Below are 16,905 nucleotides of genomic sequence, written 5' to 3' on the forward strand. Positions count from 1 at the left end.
CATAAAAAATAAAAATTTATCAGTCCTTAACGAAAATATTTTTCTTGTTTTTGAGAAAAATATGATTATGTGATCAACTTTTAAAAAATATTTTACATAAAAAAGTCAATCAAGCACCCAAAAAGCATAAAAAAAATGTCATTTTTCATCCAAATTTCAATTTTTGAAGTGTTTGATTGCCCTTTTTTCATGAAAAATATTTTTCAATATTTGAAAATCAAATAATGCTACTTGTAAATCAAGCATTGTCCATCCCTTTCACGTAGATGGGGGGCCCACTTGGAATAAGATACGAGGTGCACCCCCCTTCATGTGAGGAATTGACACCCCAATGTACATGTAACACCACCATTGAAAATATTAAATATGTATATAATACATAGGAAAATATGTTCTATGTCATTCATACACACTTAAATAAAAATAATAATTAATATATTTCTCTACAATTAGATCTCTACAATTTTGGACAATTTATTAGACCTGATGATTAATTTAAAAAAAAGGGTGTATAAATGAAAACTTTGAGACTCGTGAATGACATAAGAACTAAAACAAATTAGATTTAAATTATTTAATTAAGATAAAATTTGATAATAATTCTTCTTAGATGTCATGAATCGATAACAATTTGCCCATTTTGGACTTAAAACGAGAAAGAGCCAAACAAACTTTTATAGTGCCAAGAATCGAATGTGAAGAAATGCGTGATTTCTATATAACGAATTCAAACTTCTAAAATTTCAACACGATTTGAATTAGAGAATCAAGAAAAACCTTTTAGGTCTTTTAATGAACATTGTTAAAAATCAATTTTTAATATATTTGATAAAAATTGATGAAATAAGTGATCGAAAAGTTGATAAAAATTGCGAATCCCATGAAATATGTGTTTAAGATTATTTTTTGACTTTAATTTAGATTTTTATCAAATTTTTAAGAGCATTGCTACAGATACAACACATTTGATAGCTCTCTGACATGTAAATTGTGGGGCCTGTGATTAAAGGCAAAAAGTTACCAAAGACCTTTCGTAATATTTAGACATATGTTGCGGGCTTCGATATTGTCGCAGAGTACACAGATACAACAACAAACAATTCACGTTGCAAAAGATAGCCAATAGTTAAGCCCATGTTTGACAACCATTGTTACAAATTGTTTTTATCGAATTCATTTACAATCACACATCCTTACAATAAAAAATTCTACAAGTAAACCTAATTTTTTTCTACTTTTAACTCACACATTCTCAAAAAAATCACAATTCCAAACTCATTTTACCCCAAAGAGAGAAAAAAGTAAATAAATAAATAAAATCTCATGGAGAACGGTCAAATTAAAATATGAGAAACCAAATTAATATCCCACTCACTTTTTACTGCAGAGATTTAATTTAGCAGACTCAATTTATAATCTATTTGGGGTTGTTATGAAACAAATGCAAACATTGTTAGGGAGTGGGGCTCGCAATTATTTTAATCGTGGCCCCACGTTTATTAGAGATCTGTAAAATTTTACAGCATTTCTGTTCTAAGAATGTACCATCTCACTAAATTTTGATTCTTTTAAAGAAAAGAAAACCAGTAAAAAAAATAATTTATAATCGCAGGTCCCACCTTTGTGAGAGGGCTGAAAAAATTTACAGCATTTCTGTTTTAAGAATGTACCCTCTCACTAAATTTTGATTCTTTTAATGAAAAGAAAACCAGTAAAAAGATAATTTATAATCGCAGGTTCCATCTTTATGAGAGGGCTGTAAAAATTTACAGCATTTCTGTTCTAAGAATGTACCCTCTCACCAAATTTTGATTCTTTTAATGAAAAGAAAACCAGGGAAAAAATAAATAAATTATGACTTCACACTTGCCAGATTCCTACAATTACTAATGATATAATTACACAACCGAACTTAATAAATGGATTCATAAAATATCTGAAGCAGTTAATATATAAAAGAAGCATACTTATCCGTCAGGTGAGAGAGAGAGTGAAGTTTCTTTCTGAATATTCAGCCGCTTACAGATAGAAAGGTTGAAGAAATGATGAGAGAAACCAACTTTGGCATGGAAGCTGGACATGGTTATTCCAAGTTTGATGATGATGGCCGCATAAAACGAACTGGTAAACATTTTCTGAATCTTAATCCATATTTTTCATGTTTCTTAAATAAAATGCATCATGAATCGAGGTCGAAACAAGCAAATTTTTTGAGGTGATATGATGAAATCTAGGCTCGTTTTATTGCGTTTTAACTTCTCAACTTCTTATATACAATGGAATTGTTTTGTGATCTTTTTGGGCTTTTCCACGTGTACAGAGGAGGGGTTCATCCAGAATACTCACATGGCGTGAAATGTTATCAAAAAATATCCACTCACCCCCTATTGTGTGTGATCTAGGGGGATTCTATACATGTAGTGCAGTCCTTTTTTTAAATGATCAGTCCTTCACAAGATTAGTTTATTTTATTATTTTTCATTCAAACCCCTTTTTATTTTTATTTTTTTCATTGCATTGGGTTTTTGCCCTTTGGCGGTGGATCAGTAGAGTAGGGAGTTGAAGATGGGAAATAATTTCTTTCAGAAATTAAAAGCACAATAACAATTTTGTATGTCTAGTGCTATTTAATATGGGTGATGTTAGAATAGTTATTCAGGTGATATTTGACGATATTAAATGATATGATAAATTTTAGATTAATCATTTATTGTTTACATTTAATTGAAGTTATCATTTAATGACAAATATAATGTTGTTATAGCTCCAGTAATGTTAGATAGTATTATTCTTTAGTCTGTACTTAATTTGTAGCATTGGGGTTCGAGAATAGTCATGGCAAAATAAATTCAAGTGGCTGACTAAAACACTTTAGAGTTTCGATTACCACAAAAATGTAAGCTATGATTCCTGCAAAAAACGAGTAGCGTCGAAATATGGTGTTTAAACGCATTTATTTTTATATGGTCTATATGAATATATTATCAGTATAAAATACTTATTTCAGTAAAATGAAATAAACTATTATTGTTGACTGCAAAATAATTTGGCGGCAAATTTTTTCAATTCTATAAGTCAAATGAAAGAATTTTTCCACGTGTACAGAAAATGTTTTCAGAGAAAACCTATAGAAATCTCACATTGAGGTGGGTCCCAGTAAATAAAATAATGTAAAAAATCACTCACGCACCCTGCTGTTGTGTTTGTTCTGTGCGTATATTTTCTATACACACATCAACGTCCCGAATGAAATAATTAGGGGAGTGAATCGATTAGGTCCAAATTTTTAATGAAAATTCTATGTAGTAAATCAAATGATTTCATATACGCTGATGGATCAAAATCGACATGTAACAAAAAAGGTTGTCATTTATCAAAACTCAAAGGTTTCGTTCAAACCACAAATAAGTAACTTTTATTATATCGTATAACTGCTTAGAAGTACTTTTAACCGAATTTTACGATGTTATTAATTTTTATTTGTGCTTTGGTTAAGGGACATTGATGACAACAAGTGCACATATCATAACTGCAGTGATTGGATCGGGTGTGTTGTCTTTGGCATGGGCCTTGGCCCAATTGGGTTGGATTGCAGGCCCAATTTCCCTAGTGGGCTTCTCTCTCATGACTTGGTTCACTTCCATACTTCTTGCAGACTGTTACAGAAATGCAGATGGCACAAGAAATTACACATACATGGATGTTGTTAAATCTAATCTAGGTAATTTTTATAATCAATTATTATTTTTTCTCTTTTCAACACAAAAATATTTCAAAATTCCCCAGATTATTGGTAATTTATAGCGAGATCTTCATAATAAATGGTTAATTAAATTTCATTAAATAACACAATATATCGTATAATGTCAAATAACCTCTAAATATTTTAGAAACTCGAGGAGATTCATGGCATAAATAATTCAGAGCCATAAATAACACTTTTAGAAATGTCAAATAGGCAGGTCCAGACGTTAGAGCACCTCTAATGTTAGTATAAAATTGAGTGTAAATTGATATTTTCAAAACCACTTTTGCTTCCTCATTTATATTCCGGTGGACCTAAATTCAAATTTTGCTCCAATAAAAAAATTTAAATTCATTTTTTGCCTCTTGTGAATGTAATTTTCTGTCGAAAATTGTAATTTGCATTTCCTTTGCATTCTCCATTGGAGAAGTTTCTGAAGACTTTAAAAATTTAAGTCACAATTTAGATCTATTTTATACCATGATTGAAGATGCTCTCAAAAAACAACCCATTTTAACTCCATAGTCCTTTTATACATTTCCGTGCAGGAGGCATGAAAATTCAACTATGTGGGATAGCTCAATATAGCAATCTCATTGGTGTTACCATTGGATACTCTATCACTACATCCATTAGCATGGTGTAAGCATCACAAACTATAGATACACATTTCCATTATCACATAATACCATACTGAGACTCTCTCTCTCTCTCTCTCTCTCTCTCTCTCTATGCTTATGATTTGACAGTGCCATTAAAAGATCAAATTGCTTTCATAAACATGGCCAACAAGAGGGGTGTCATGAAAAAAACAACGATTTCATTATTCTCTTTGGAGTGATACAAATAATTCTTAGTCAAATACCAAATTTTCACAAGCTTTCAGTACTTTCCCTTGTTGCTGCTGTTATGTCTTTTGCTTACTCCTCCATTGGCATTGCTCTCTCCATAGCCAAAATTGCAGGTAACCAAAAAGATAAATTTCTCCTTTTTAACACATTTTATTATTTTTTTAGTTATAGAATATGTTGTATTTTGCATTATTTTACTTTATAGGAGGAGATGGACATGCTGAGACTGGCCTCACAGGGATACCAGTTGGAGAGAATCAGTCAAGTGTGGACAAGATGTGGAACACATTCTCTGCTTTTGGTAACATTGCATTTGCTTATGCTTTCTCTAATGTCCTTATTGAAATACAGGTGAGTCCATTTCGTTTTGCATAAAGATCCTATATTGAAATTCATCTATTTCTTTAATATAAAATGTATTTCTCCTAGGAAAATCATGGTTCAGACCGGGATTAGATGGACTGTTACAAATTTAAAATTTTATTGTTAATACCATCCATTTTACCGAACAAGTCATTCATAATTTATTGTATTTTTTCGAAGAAAACACATTGGATTCAGGTCGGTCCTCGTGTTTTATTACAGTGTATTTCTTTATTGATATTGTAGGATACAGTAAAATCAGGGCAACCAGAGAACACAGTGATGAAGAAGGCTACTTTAATTGCAATCTCGATCTCTACCCTATTTTATATGCTATGTGGTATTGGAGGCTATGCTGCATTTGGGAACAAAGCACCTGGAAACTTTCTAACTGGATTTGGCTTCTACAATCCTTTTTGGCTTGTTGATTTGGCAAATGTATGCATTGTAGTTCATTTACTTGGAGCTTACCAGGTAAACATTTTCCAGTAAGCTCTAATTTTGATTATTTATTTACTTCTTCCTAGTCTAATACTAGATGAGTCATTAGTTTGAGTTTTGGAACGAGAGGGTCGTTCGATGTAGAACCGAAGTAGGTAAAACTTCTTGAGTTCAAATCTCATTAACACCAGCATATAAAAATTTCATGTATTAAGCCTTAATCATGACAAATAGGATTAAAACCCAAAAGAATGATTTTGTTTATAAATAGATTGATTAGTGGCGGATATGTGTGTAGTACTGTGACGACCTGTACCACTAAATCATAAACTAAAACTAATTTAAAGAGTATTTAATACAATTATTTAAATTATTAAAGCACTTATCAAAATTCAAATAATATGATGAGTTTAACGAATTAACTTGAAATGAGAAATATTTAAAATATTTAAAATCAAATGAAATATTAATAGTTTAATAACGTATTTTTGCCACCATAAATCATCTTCGTGCCGATCGCCTCGAATTATCAATTATTTAAAAGTAAAGACATAATTGAGTGAGAATAATTCTCAATAAATGTATGTGGATAAAAGTAAAGACATAATTGAGTGAGAATAATTCTCAATAAATGTATGTGGATAAAAGTAAAGACATAATTGAGTGAGAATAATTCTCAATAAATGTATGTGGATAAAAGTAAAGACATAATTGAGTGAGAATAATTCTCAATAAATGTATGTGGATAAAAGTAAAGACATAATTGAGTGAGAATAATTCTCAATAAATGTATGTGGATAATGAATTCATATTTGTGTTCCTACGGAGAATTCATAACTTGCATAGGAAGACATGGAAATTAGACCGAACTTATATGGTGTTAAATTCTCGTGCATACCACTACTAAACTCCGATCCATTCTGAATAAAACATACGTAAAATGGACCAAAACATAACATAGTCATAAAAATATTACACAAATAAACATTAGCTACCATAAACACAAAGCACAACTTACATTTTCACTGAACAATTCAAAATGATAAAAGAAGTGTTTGTTGGAAAGAGATCCTTGAGCCGCGTGCGGGATTGATTATTTACGTGTGATTATGTAAGTGTACAACTATATTTAATATAGGAAGGACGAGAAATAGTAAAGACGGAGAGACAAAGTGATAGACGTAGAGAGGGAGAGTGCGTCAATAGTTGGTAAGGAATAGTCTAGTGTTGGGTTTGTCTCCTATTTATAGTGTAGATTCTTGACCATATATAGAAAAGTATGTTAGGCATGATCAATGCATAAATGGTGTATTTGTCATGGAAACGGTCAAATCAATACCTTTAATCATATGATCAAATCAATTCACTTGGCTTATAACTTGATGTAAAAAAAGCATGTTGTCAAATCAATTGCATTAGCTTGAAAAGTGGTGTGAATAATGCATGTAGTCAATAAATAATCTTCAATCAAAGCCATTTGGCATATGTTTTACATATAATTTCATCTAACTTCCAAAATAACTCTCCATTTATGTCATCATACTATTAGTCAATAACCAATAAGTCACTAGACTTTAATAATAGTGCACTTAAATCCTAAATTTAAATATAACAACTAGTAATAATAATTTGGGACGTTAAAATATTGTGAATTCTATGAAATGTATGAATATAAAATGGTTTGAATGTTAATACAACATGTTTATAAACATGAGGCAAACATAGACTAAGTTAGTTAACAACGCGACAGCTTTGTAGGTAGCATTTGGCACGGGCACGATAACTGCTACACCACAAGTACGTACTTCACAGTAAAAAAAATTTAGCCCCCATCTTTTAGAAATGAAAATTGGTGGAATAACTTTTTTTTTTTTTGGAAAAATGAGGGGTTGAAAAAGAAGGAAAAATTTTCGATTTACATGTAATATTATTTTATGGAAGATTGTTTGGTTGAAAACAAAAGAGCAAAAAATAGAATGAGACTCAAACATGAGCCTATTATGCATGCAAGAGAGCATGTTGAGGATGTAATATAGAAGTTGATCCACTCTTTAAAGATTTATCAGCTTTTACATTAGTTAATAATGAAATAATTAAGTTAAGGTGATTCGTTTACTTTCTCCCATCCTTTTGAATATCCATGACATTTTAAAAACTATTTTCCACTTGTTTCGTAAGGTGAAGGTGAACCATATAACACTTTGATACTACTATCAAGGAAGATAAGGTACCTAAAATTTTTATTCATTGTAATGTTTGGCATGAACCTTGCTAAAAAACTCTTTTCTTGATTCAGGCCCTGTTTGAACCCCATTATTTCCTCATTAAAATAAAAAATATGATTGTTATCTATCACATCAAACTACCGTATTTGACTTTTTAACTCTTGTGTGAGGATCCATAACGGCTATATTTTTCATTTTCATTTTTACGATAATATGGCTCAAACGGGGGATCAATAAGCTTGCTCTAATCCTGCATATGCAGGTATTTTGCCAACCAATATTTGGCTTCATCGAGAAGTGGAGTAATGAGAAATGGGCAAGAAGTAAATTCATTACTAAAGAATATCCCATTGGCATGCCATTCTGTGGCAATTTCAACTTCAGTTTCTTTAGACTTATATGGAGAACAACTTATGTGATATTCACAACTGTTTTGGCCATGTTATTCCCATTCTTCAATGACTTTGTGGGACTTCTTGGAGCTGCCTCTTTCTGGCCATTGACTGTATATTTCCCAATTGAAATGTATATTTCAAAAGCAAAGATTCCCAAGTTCTCCTTCACTTGGATCTGGATGCAAATACTTAGCCTCATTTGCTTCACTATATCACTTCTTGCTGCTGCTGGATCAGTCAGAGGACTTATCAAGTCACTTCAAACATTCAAGCCGTTCAATTCAGTATCTTAGAATATCTGGTTTACTGCATAATGAATTGTGTATGGAATTACATATGTAATAGAACTTATAAAACTGGTGATTTCTTTATCTAATCGTGGAATCAGTATCATGATAAAGTAACTACCCTCCCTCATTGGATACATAAGAATAGTGCCTGATCGCTTCTTGTTACACGTTGAAGTTATTGAGCTTGATGGATTTGAGGGGGAACAAATATGATATGGAAATGGTGAAGTATTAATTGGCTAATGCTCAGGTTCTTAAGAAATTAACAGGGTCTATATTTCATTGGTTGGAAAACACGTTTTTACTTTCTTTGTGTTTCTTGGTAAGTTATGGAATTCGATTGGAATTCTTCAAATTACTTTTAATAGGAAAGCTTTACAATATTTGCAGGATTATATCCAAAGCTAACCCCCCTCCTCTCTCTCTCTCTCTCACACCACACACTCTTTAGTAATCAGGGAAAATTAAAATATAGCAAAAGATAGCTAATATGCACATATCTAACAGATGTCCATAATAGAAGTGGACAGGCAGTTTCCCATTCGATTAGATGATACAGTAAAGCCAAAAAAATTACTTTCGTACAAAGCAAAGCAATCAAAGAAAAGGAAAAGAAAAGAAATGTATAGCTGACCGTTTGAGATACTGGTCAGTGTGCTCAATCCATTAATTGAGACTAGGGGCTGTTTGATATATCCTTTCTTCTTCAAGTAGTTCATATGGATCTTTATATTGAGGTGAATTGACAGAAATTTCACTTCCATTGTGAACAAAAGATGGTCCAAAATACTGCAGGTGAAGAAAAGGATAGTGGTCATTGGTCAATAATCATAATTTATGCTAACCACCTTAGAGGCAAAACGGAAAATTCGCATTGCATGTTGCAGGATGAACCCACATAAAAGAGAAGAAAAAATCTAATCAATGATAATTATATGGAGAAACTCGCTCCAGAGAAAAACGCACAGAACTTATCATTCATGCTGGCAATTACAATAATCAAGAAATTGGGCAAACCTGCTAGAGGTAATTTCCAAATTTTGTACAAACACAGTGGTTAGAAATTGAGAATACAAAAATTAGTTTATGATGATCCCGACAGAGAAAACAGGCTAGTGCAGCCAAATTCATTATTTTCCTTTAGTAAGAGTAACTGGCTAGATTCCATACTTGGCCACACTTCATCTCATTACTTTTCATAGGTAGATAAAATTTTCCTCTAGCATCAAAATAATTATTTTTCTTTTTCCAGCTACTCGTTGCTGATTATATATAATCTTATAAACTATGTTTACCATAATGAAAGTCACCTACGTAGTTTCTGGGAATAAATAAAACCTGTTTTAATTGACAACAGATATGGCTCAAATGTATTTGAATGAAGGGAACATACCAGATACAAAGCAGCAAATGATGCAACAGTTACGAGAATCAACGGCCAAAATGCCAAAAAGAAAGTTCCCCCAAGGGTAAGCAAAAGTTTAGCCCGTGGAATCAAACCCTAACATAAAAATTGAAGATAAAAATCAAAGTCATAGTACAGACACAAATAAAGGTTGGACCAAGAAATTAAGCAGAAAGAAACAGAGAATATGTCTGAAGCAATGAAAAACATTGTTTATATTACACTTTGTGTGAGGTAAGTCCTGATAAGGTCGAACAATTCACAAAGTCTCTTTACAATTCCTTCACTAATTCCGTAGACCTTATGTAAACTAAACAGATCATAATTACTCATAGACATGCTATTTCATTCAACTTCATTTTAACAATCTAGTTTGGTCATGCCGTTACAAGAATAAAACTTCTGGTATCAATTGCACAAGAAAGCTATCGTATATATTTCATCATTTGATACCAAGATTTGAAGCACTGAGTTCGCATGGCTGGAACTCCGGAGGAGAAAAATACTCTAATTCCAATTAAAAACAAGTCAAGTTTGGAAGCATAGTTCAATGGCCAAATCACAATTCTAATTTGTGTTAAGCGTGGGAAATAGTGCAACACTACAATCTCATCACTCAAAGGAAAAAAAGTGTAGCATAAATGGAACTTGAAGAATTGCAAAATTACTAAATGGAATAGAATGGAAGGTCAAGTCATATAAAAAATCCAAATTCCTAAAACGCCATAAAGTACTTTTACAGAACCTTTGAACTTATTCAATTAACTAAAAGAAAACAAAAGGGAGAATGTGACCACCTCAAGGCCTTCACTGTTCAGTTCCATAGACTGCTCCCTCTGATTAAATAGGTTTATTTCAGAATCTGTTCTCACTGCATTTCGAGGAGAGAAACTCTGATCTTCTTCTTTGAACTTCATTTGATCATCGACCTCAATGCTCTTATTCTTTTCCTCAAGCAATGAAGTAGGTGTCATACCTCGTCTCTTCAATTCTTTCATAAACAATGACTCAGGACGTTCTTCACCTGAAATCAAGCACAACAGCCATTTTCATGTGGGCACATCCAATCAATTCAACAACCAAATGAAGGAATTAAAGAACTAAATTGATGCAACAGTATAAAATCTCATGAACCCACATTAGCTACTAGCTAGATAATGGCCTATACTCACAAATGGAATTATAATATGCAAAGCAATTTAGATTACAGGATTTATTACCTAGCTAATACAAAGGTAAAAGAACAAGTAAGAAATTATAAGATTTATTTTATGATTTACACTGCCTTAATAGGATATCTTAATATGATAACAATGTAAATAAGATTTTGCAGCTAGCAGCAAAGAATCCTTGCAAGCCACTGTCATTTTCCGGTCTTCAATACCCTCATTTGATGCATTACAGTTCCACAAAATTTCATGAATAGCTCATGTAATTTCATGAACTAAAATTAGCTCAAAAACGGATAGAACAGATGCTTGTGCATTTCTGTGCGCGAAAATGTAGATTCTGTATATCAAAACTTCCATATGCAATTTAGCTAATCCTCTACCAGCTAAAAATACCTTCGCTATAGCTTTTTGCTCTTGACTATTTTCATCACCTATCAACGTGCAAACGATAAATAATACAGCAAAAAGGCCGTACATGAATGCATGTCTCCAATCATTTATCATCTCAATGTAACATCAATTGTGCTATTTTTCCAAAATCTGCAATCTAAGTAGAAATTACAATTCCTAGTTACCGCAAAATCAATTTTACTTCATATCCGGTCCAGAGGTTCAAATTTATACAGGCACCTGCATATATAGACAAACACTTTGAACAATATTACTTACCATTGCTTTTGTTTTCACTCTCTTGATTCTTACAATAGACCCTTGACCTCCTATTATGTATCACAATTCTTGAATACCGAAACCTAGAATTGAATTCCCAGCAAAAACAACTGAATTTTCTTCGGTAAGTCGATGGAGATGAAATTGAAGGTGTAGAAGGACTGGATTTTAGTAAATAAAGAGAAGCCATTGAATTATCTAAATTTCGAAATTAAACAGTACTCTATTATTGGATTGAAATCGGAAGTTCTTTATAGAAACTAATAGAATTTCTCCGAGAGAGAGGGAGAGATAGTCGAAGAAATTGAAGTTAAATGATTTGATGTCACAACTGTGGCGTATTTTAGAATTGACAGGTTCCTGTTTACTATCTTGCGCGCTAGATTTTGTAACTTTTGTGGCTGGAGTGCACTAGAAGTTTAGGGTGCATAATTAGTCAAAAAGTCAAGAGATGCAAGTATGTCATCCCAATTATATTACTTGTACAATAAATTTGACAACGTGTGAGCTAGCAGGCATCATACCCATTGATTTGAAAAAATGTTCTTGAATTCAATGGTTAAGATCTTTATACTTTACACATTATCAAACTCATTGTACGAATTCATTGTACAAATAAATTAATTCATGCCCTTTTATTTTATAAATAATATTTGTCGTTATTTTATAGCCCAAATTAAAGTTAGAAAAAGTCGGTTCTTATCTGGAGCTTGTTTGATGCTGATTTTGAAAATTAATTTTTGGACTGTTAACTTGAAAGGTAGGTCCCACCTATGAGTGAAGACGATGTCAAAAAAGATGACTGACTATATTAACGGTCAAAAAATTGATTTTTTGATTTGAAAAATCATCACCAAACAAGGCCTAGTCTTTATAACTTTAAGCCCCATTTGGCCCTCATTTTGTGAAAAAATTAGTGGGTGAAATAATATTTTTTTTAAATGAGTGGTTGAAAAAGAAGAAAAATATTTAGATTTATGTGTAATATTATTTTATAAAAGATCATGTGATTGAAAATAAGAGAGAGAAATAAAATGTAATGAATACAAATTAATGGGGGCAAACGAGGGCTGAAAGTAAGTGAAGCTAATATCTAAAGTAAAGTTTCTAAATGAATAATAAGCATTTTTTATAAGTAGATAGTCAAGTTAGTTGACGAGTAGGGGATAGACTCAGACAGAGTTAGTCGAAATATGAAACTCTAAAATTGATTGTGGACACACCATATTGGACAAATAACAAGTTTCAAATTATTGGTAAGCAACTGGCAGTTCTAATGTTGACAAAATGTGGTTCCTTGTTAATCATCGCTCAAAATTGGGAAATGATAGTAATATTTTTAGTTGTCATTATCAAATTAGATATTCAAGAAAAATTTTTATGGCCATGTCGAAAGCCCATTAGAAAAGATAAATCAATTAACAATTGTTTTTTTTTAAGTACACAATTGGCACGTTAATTTAGACTCGATATAATAAAAAAGAAAGGCGCATTAAAAAAAATGTTAGTTATTTTGTCCAGTCTCGTCCAGTGCAATAGCTAGAATACATTTACCAAATGTATCAAAATAAATAAACAGTAATACGTCAAGTCCCTCTCCTGGAGGATAAGTACATAGTCAAAAAATTCCTCTTGGAAGAGATAACATTTCCTTTGGATGAATTTCATCAACTCCAATTCTTCATTCAGTGTGATGTTGGATTATATACTGAAACTAATTTTTTAGGACACTGTTTAACCAGCACATTGTTGGGCTAAAAAAGTTTGTACATTGGTGTCAAATACTCGTCAAAAATGTTTCCTTTCGTGTTTTCTTGGCCTTTATCCTCTTTTCGTTTGGTCAACATCTCTTTGGGCTCGCGCTATAAAATGTCTGGTGTTTTATCAGAACGTTAACCGAATAGGCTTAGTCTTGGGGAAAGACTAAACGAAAACCAATGAACAAATTGAACTAATGACAAAATAGCATAGTCTGCCTCAATCACTCGAATAAGAATTATATTAAGTTAATGCAAGTGTAACTAAGAACAATAATCAATCAAAGTTGTACAAATAATTCATTAAAGTTTAAGCACAAGACACAAGACACACTTCAAAAACTAGATTAATGAAAAATAAATAAATACTGCTGGCACCAGTTACAAATTACAATCAATCACTAAACTAAGAAACTGAGAGTGGTTCACATCAGAGATGTGCTGCTGCTACCTTCTAATATCAAAGGACTGTGTCAAATTTTCATGGAGAAGTGTACTGGTTAATGAGTCTGCTCGAGCGCCTCACCGGGGTAATAATTTCTTCATCTCCATTAACCTTTAAAAAAAAAAAAAAAAATGTCAATATAAACAATCGTATATATAATTATTGTTCGGTTAGCAGCCTACTTACGTGCTTGATTGGGATCCTCTCATAAGTGGTGAAGCTTCCATATGAATACTCTGAGGAAGAAGCCAATGACTCCCTTTTCGAAAATTTTCTTGCCTTCCTGTCATGGCTTTGAGCTTCATTTGATACTCTTCTTTTGCTGTGAGACGATGACGAGTTTTTCACAAAACTGCTGATTTCTGAAGGACATGAAACATCCTCTGTTGACGAATTCTGAGAGGAAGGTTTTTCTTGATAAACGTCACCAGCTAATCCAGAGATTGTCTTCTTACTTGAAAATGGATCAGTACAAGGGACAGCGTTGGACGACGTAGAAGTTATTTGATTCTTATGGGTGAAAGCTGCAGCTGCCAATATTGCAACAACTAGGCAAGAAACTCCCACAACAGCAAATTTACCATATACTCGACTAAGTTTCGACTCCACCACTTGTGTACCCTCAACACGTGTGTTAAGAGAATCGATTTTAGATGAAGTTTCATGATCCAATAACTTAAGATCAGCCTGTGTATAAGAATCGAGATCATTGCCACCTTCGATTTTCTCAGTTTTAATGTCGGCTTCACTTTGAATTTCATGATCCAATGAATCTATGGCCAACTGATCTTCCGGGATTACATCACTATTCTGTTCAGCATTAATATAAGAGACAATATCTCCTTCATTTTTTATGTTCTCTTGATTCTCGGGCTCGGATTCTGCAAGCTGTGCAGGAAAATTCCCAGATTCTTCTTCAATTTCCTTCTCAATTATCTCATCAATATCAATCTCCGCAGAAACTTCGTCCTCCCGCAATTCGGTGTCTAAATCCTCTTTCATCTCATTTTCTTCTAATACATTTGATACTTCTTTAGTTTCCTTCTCAATGATCTCATCAGAATCAACCTCTGCAGAAATTTCCTCTTCAAATTCCATAAATTCAGTGTCTAAATTCTCTTCCATCTCATTTTGTTCAAATTCTTTGCTGAACTGCTTGTTCATCATAAAGTGATCACCAAGCATTACCTCATCCTGTAAATCAGTCAAGTTCATGAACTGCAAAGTTCCCAATTTATTTTCTCTACCAAAATCAGAAATCAGTTTAGACGTATAGGACAGAGAATTGACTGAATACTGATTAACATTTCTGACGAATCCATCCAAATTCACTTTCGTAAAAGCAGCAGCTCTTGATTGGTGATAAAGATTAGTCAAGCTCAAATCTTTAAGCCTAGACATACGAGTGACTGGCAAATCAGTAACCAACACTGATACACATACACATGCAATCAAGAACATCAAAAGCAAAGAAAAACATTTCAATCTAGGGAAAACCCATGATTTCTCATCCCTTTCTGCCTCAAAATTCTCCTCAGAAATTACATCTGGAACAGTTGTACTGATTGGTAATAATGAATCAGAGGCATGAGTCTCTTCTTCTTTTTCATTTACTTCCAGCTCCTTATCTTCTTCGTTTTCATCTACTCCCAACACCATTTTGATTGAAGAAGTATCCTCTGATTCTTCATTCTGCGGAGACTCTTCTGTGCCTTCGGAGTCTGAATTGCTTCCAGATATAATTTCTGACATAAAACTATCTTCTAACTCCTTAAATTCATCTGAATCGATCCCCTTTCCCTTGTTCAAAAGAGTTTTTATTCGTGGATTTGGTTTATAGTGAAGAAACTGAGGCCTTGGAGAGATGTAATTGGTTTTAGGGTCATAAGGAGGCAGAGAAGGATCAGCATCAAGCGGAGCTATAACAGGGGGTCCAGATGAACAAGAATTCTTATTCTCATTAAAACAATCAGAATCTATAATTACTGTATCCGACATTGATTCAAATGTATTCTCAGAATCTGAAGGTACCTCTAAAAATGACACTCTCTTCGAGGGCTTGGAAACTGGAGGACCTTCAACAACAGCCTCTCTCTCTGCCGTATCAGAAATTTTTGAGTCAAGAGAACTTACCAGAACGTTGTTCAAATTTGAATCCATATCAGATTTTGGCTCGGAATCTTCAGAATTCGCAGATAAAAACACGGCTTTTCCATCAGAGAGCGAAATTGAAGTCCGAACTGGGTCGTTTCTCTCCACCACAACTTTCTTTCTTGGGGATGGAGTGAACTTGGAGGCCGCAGAAATCGTTGGAGACATGAAATTCTTGGAACCCGAACCTGCCTGCCGGATTTTTGCTGCTTTAAAGTTGTGATCATCATTCTCTTTTTCATCACAATCTTTCGAAGCAACGATACCTTCTTTCCCCACTGAGCGTCTTCTTGCAAAATCTGAAATTTTATAATCACAAATCAATAACAAAAATCACAAAATTCCTAAAAAATATCTCATAAGTAAACCAACGAACCTGAAGGGCTATTGGCAGGGGTACTGGGATAAAGGATTTTCGGATTCGTGTGAACAGATGGTCGAGAATTAGGGTTTCCAGTGAAGCTCCTTCTGGGTCCGGTATTAGATTCAGAAATTTTGGGATTTGGATTACCGGGTCTGGTGGTAAGTGGAGAAGGAGATCTGTTCGAATAAGCCGCCATTGATGAACAGAAATTCTAATCTACACAATGACCAGAGAAGAAAATCTTCTAGTGAAACGAAAGAAAATCCGGAAGCAGAAATGATTGTGCGAAGATTTTGAAACTGATTTGATGAAAATAATGAATGTGGATTTCTTGAGAGATTGGTAACGGCTAGTTTTGTAATTAGAAAGAGGGTTTAGAGATTTAAAATTGTTGCTTTTATGACCGTTGTAGTGTCGGAAATTTGAAAGTTGAAGAGCAAGGTAGGAGAAAAAGGAATAGCCGTTTGATTGAATTGTGATAAAGGGTCGCGAGGATTTAAAATGTCCGTTAAAAACTATGGTCTATGGAGGACTTATTTGCCACAATACCACAAGGTGGGACCCCATCGCAGTTCCTGTTCGAATTCGGTCTTTCCTTTCGAAATTTTGAGCCTGTTTATGAGTGATTTTGA

General features: G+C 33.1%; 3 protein-coding genes across 7 annotated transcripts; 1 reads left to right on the plus strand and 2 right to left on the minus strand.

Annotated features, from left to right (window-relative positions):
• The first annotated feature begins 2,005 nt into the window (after window positions 1-2,005).
• LOC111394656 (amino acid permease 6-like) lies at window positions 2,006-8,323 on the plus strand. Its single transcript, XM_023020579.1, has 7 exons — window positions 2,006-2,124; window positions 3,497-3,721; window positions 4,294-4,387; window positions 4,495-4,709; window positions 4,802-4,947; window positions 5,206-5,433; window positions 7,888-8,323. Exons 1-7 carry the CDS (start codon window positions 2,043-2,045, stop codon window positions 8,311-8,313), a joined length of 1,416 nt encoding a protein of 471 aa, XP_022876347.1. The 5' UTR covers window positions 2,006-2,042; the 3' UTR covers window positions 8,314-8,323.
• On the minus strand, window positions 7,976-11,864 carry LOC111394655. Of its 5 annotated transcripts, none has more exons than XM_023020574.1 (5): window positions 11,557-11,862; window positions 10,513-10,739; window positions 9,704-9,811; window positions 8,945-9,099; window positions 7,976-8,326 (listed from the first exon to the last, which is right to left on the minus strand). In XM_023020574.1, the coding sequence occupies exons 1-4, from the start codon at window positions 11,744-11,746 to the stop codon at window positions 8,977-8,979; spliced, it is 648 nt and encodes a 215-aa protein (XP_022876342.1). In that variant the 5' UTR covers window positions 11,747-11,862; the 3' UTR covers window positions 7,976-8,326; window positions 8,945-8,976. The 5 variants fall into 5 exon arrangements, with proteins under 5 accessions (XP_022876342.1, XP_022876345.1, XP_022876343.1 ...); XM_023020577.1 differs by having other exon boundaries at window positions 8,115-8,245; XM_023020575.1 differs by having other exon boundaries at window positions 8,259-8,277.
• A 1,665-nt stretch (window positions 11,865-13,529) lies between these two features.
• Window positions 13,530-16,670, minus strand: LOC111394657. The gene is made up of 3 exons (XM_023020580.1): window positions 16,286-16,670; window positions 13,945-16,208; window positions 13,530-13,869 (listed from the first exon to the last, which is right to left on the minus strand). Exons 1-3 carry the CDS (start codon window positions 16,467-16,469, stop codon window positions 13,795-13,797), a joined length of 2,523 nt encoding a protein of 840 aa, XP_022876348.1. The 5' UTR covers window positions 16,470-16,670; the 3' UTR covers window positions 13,530-13,794.
• Between the last annotated feature and the right edge of the window lie 235 nt (window positions 16,671-16,905).

This window comes from Olea europaea, chromosome 5 (genome assembly GCF_002742605.1).
Source record: "Olea europaea var. sylvestris chromosome 5, O_europaea_v1, whole genome shotgun sequence".
Taxonomy (NCBI): domain Eukaryota; kingdom Viridiplantae; phylum Streptophyta; class Magnoliopsida; order Lamiales; family Oleaceae; genus Olea; species Olea europaea.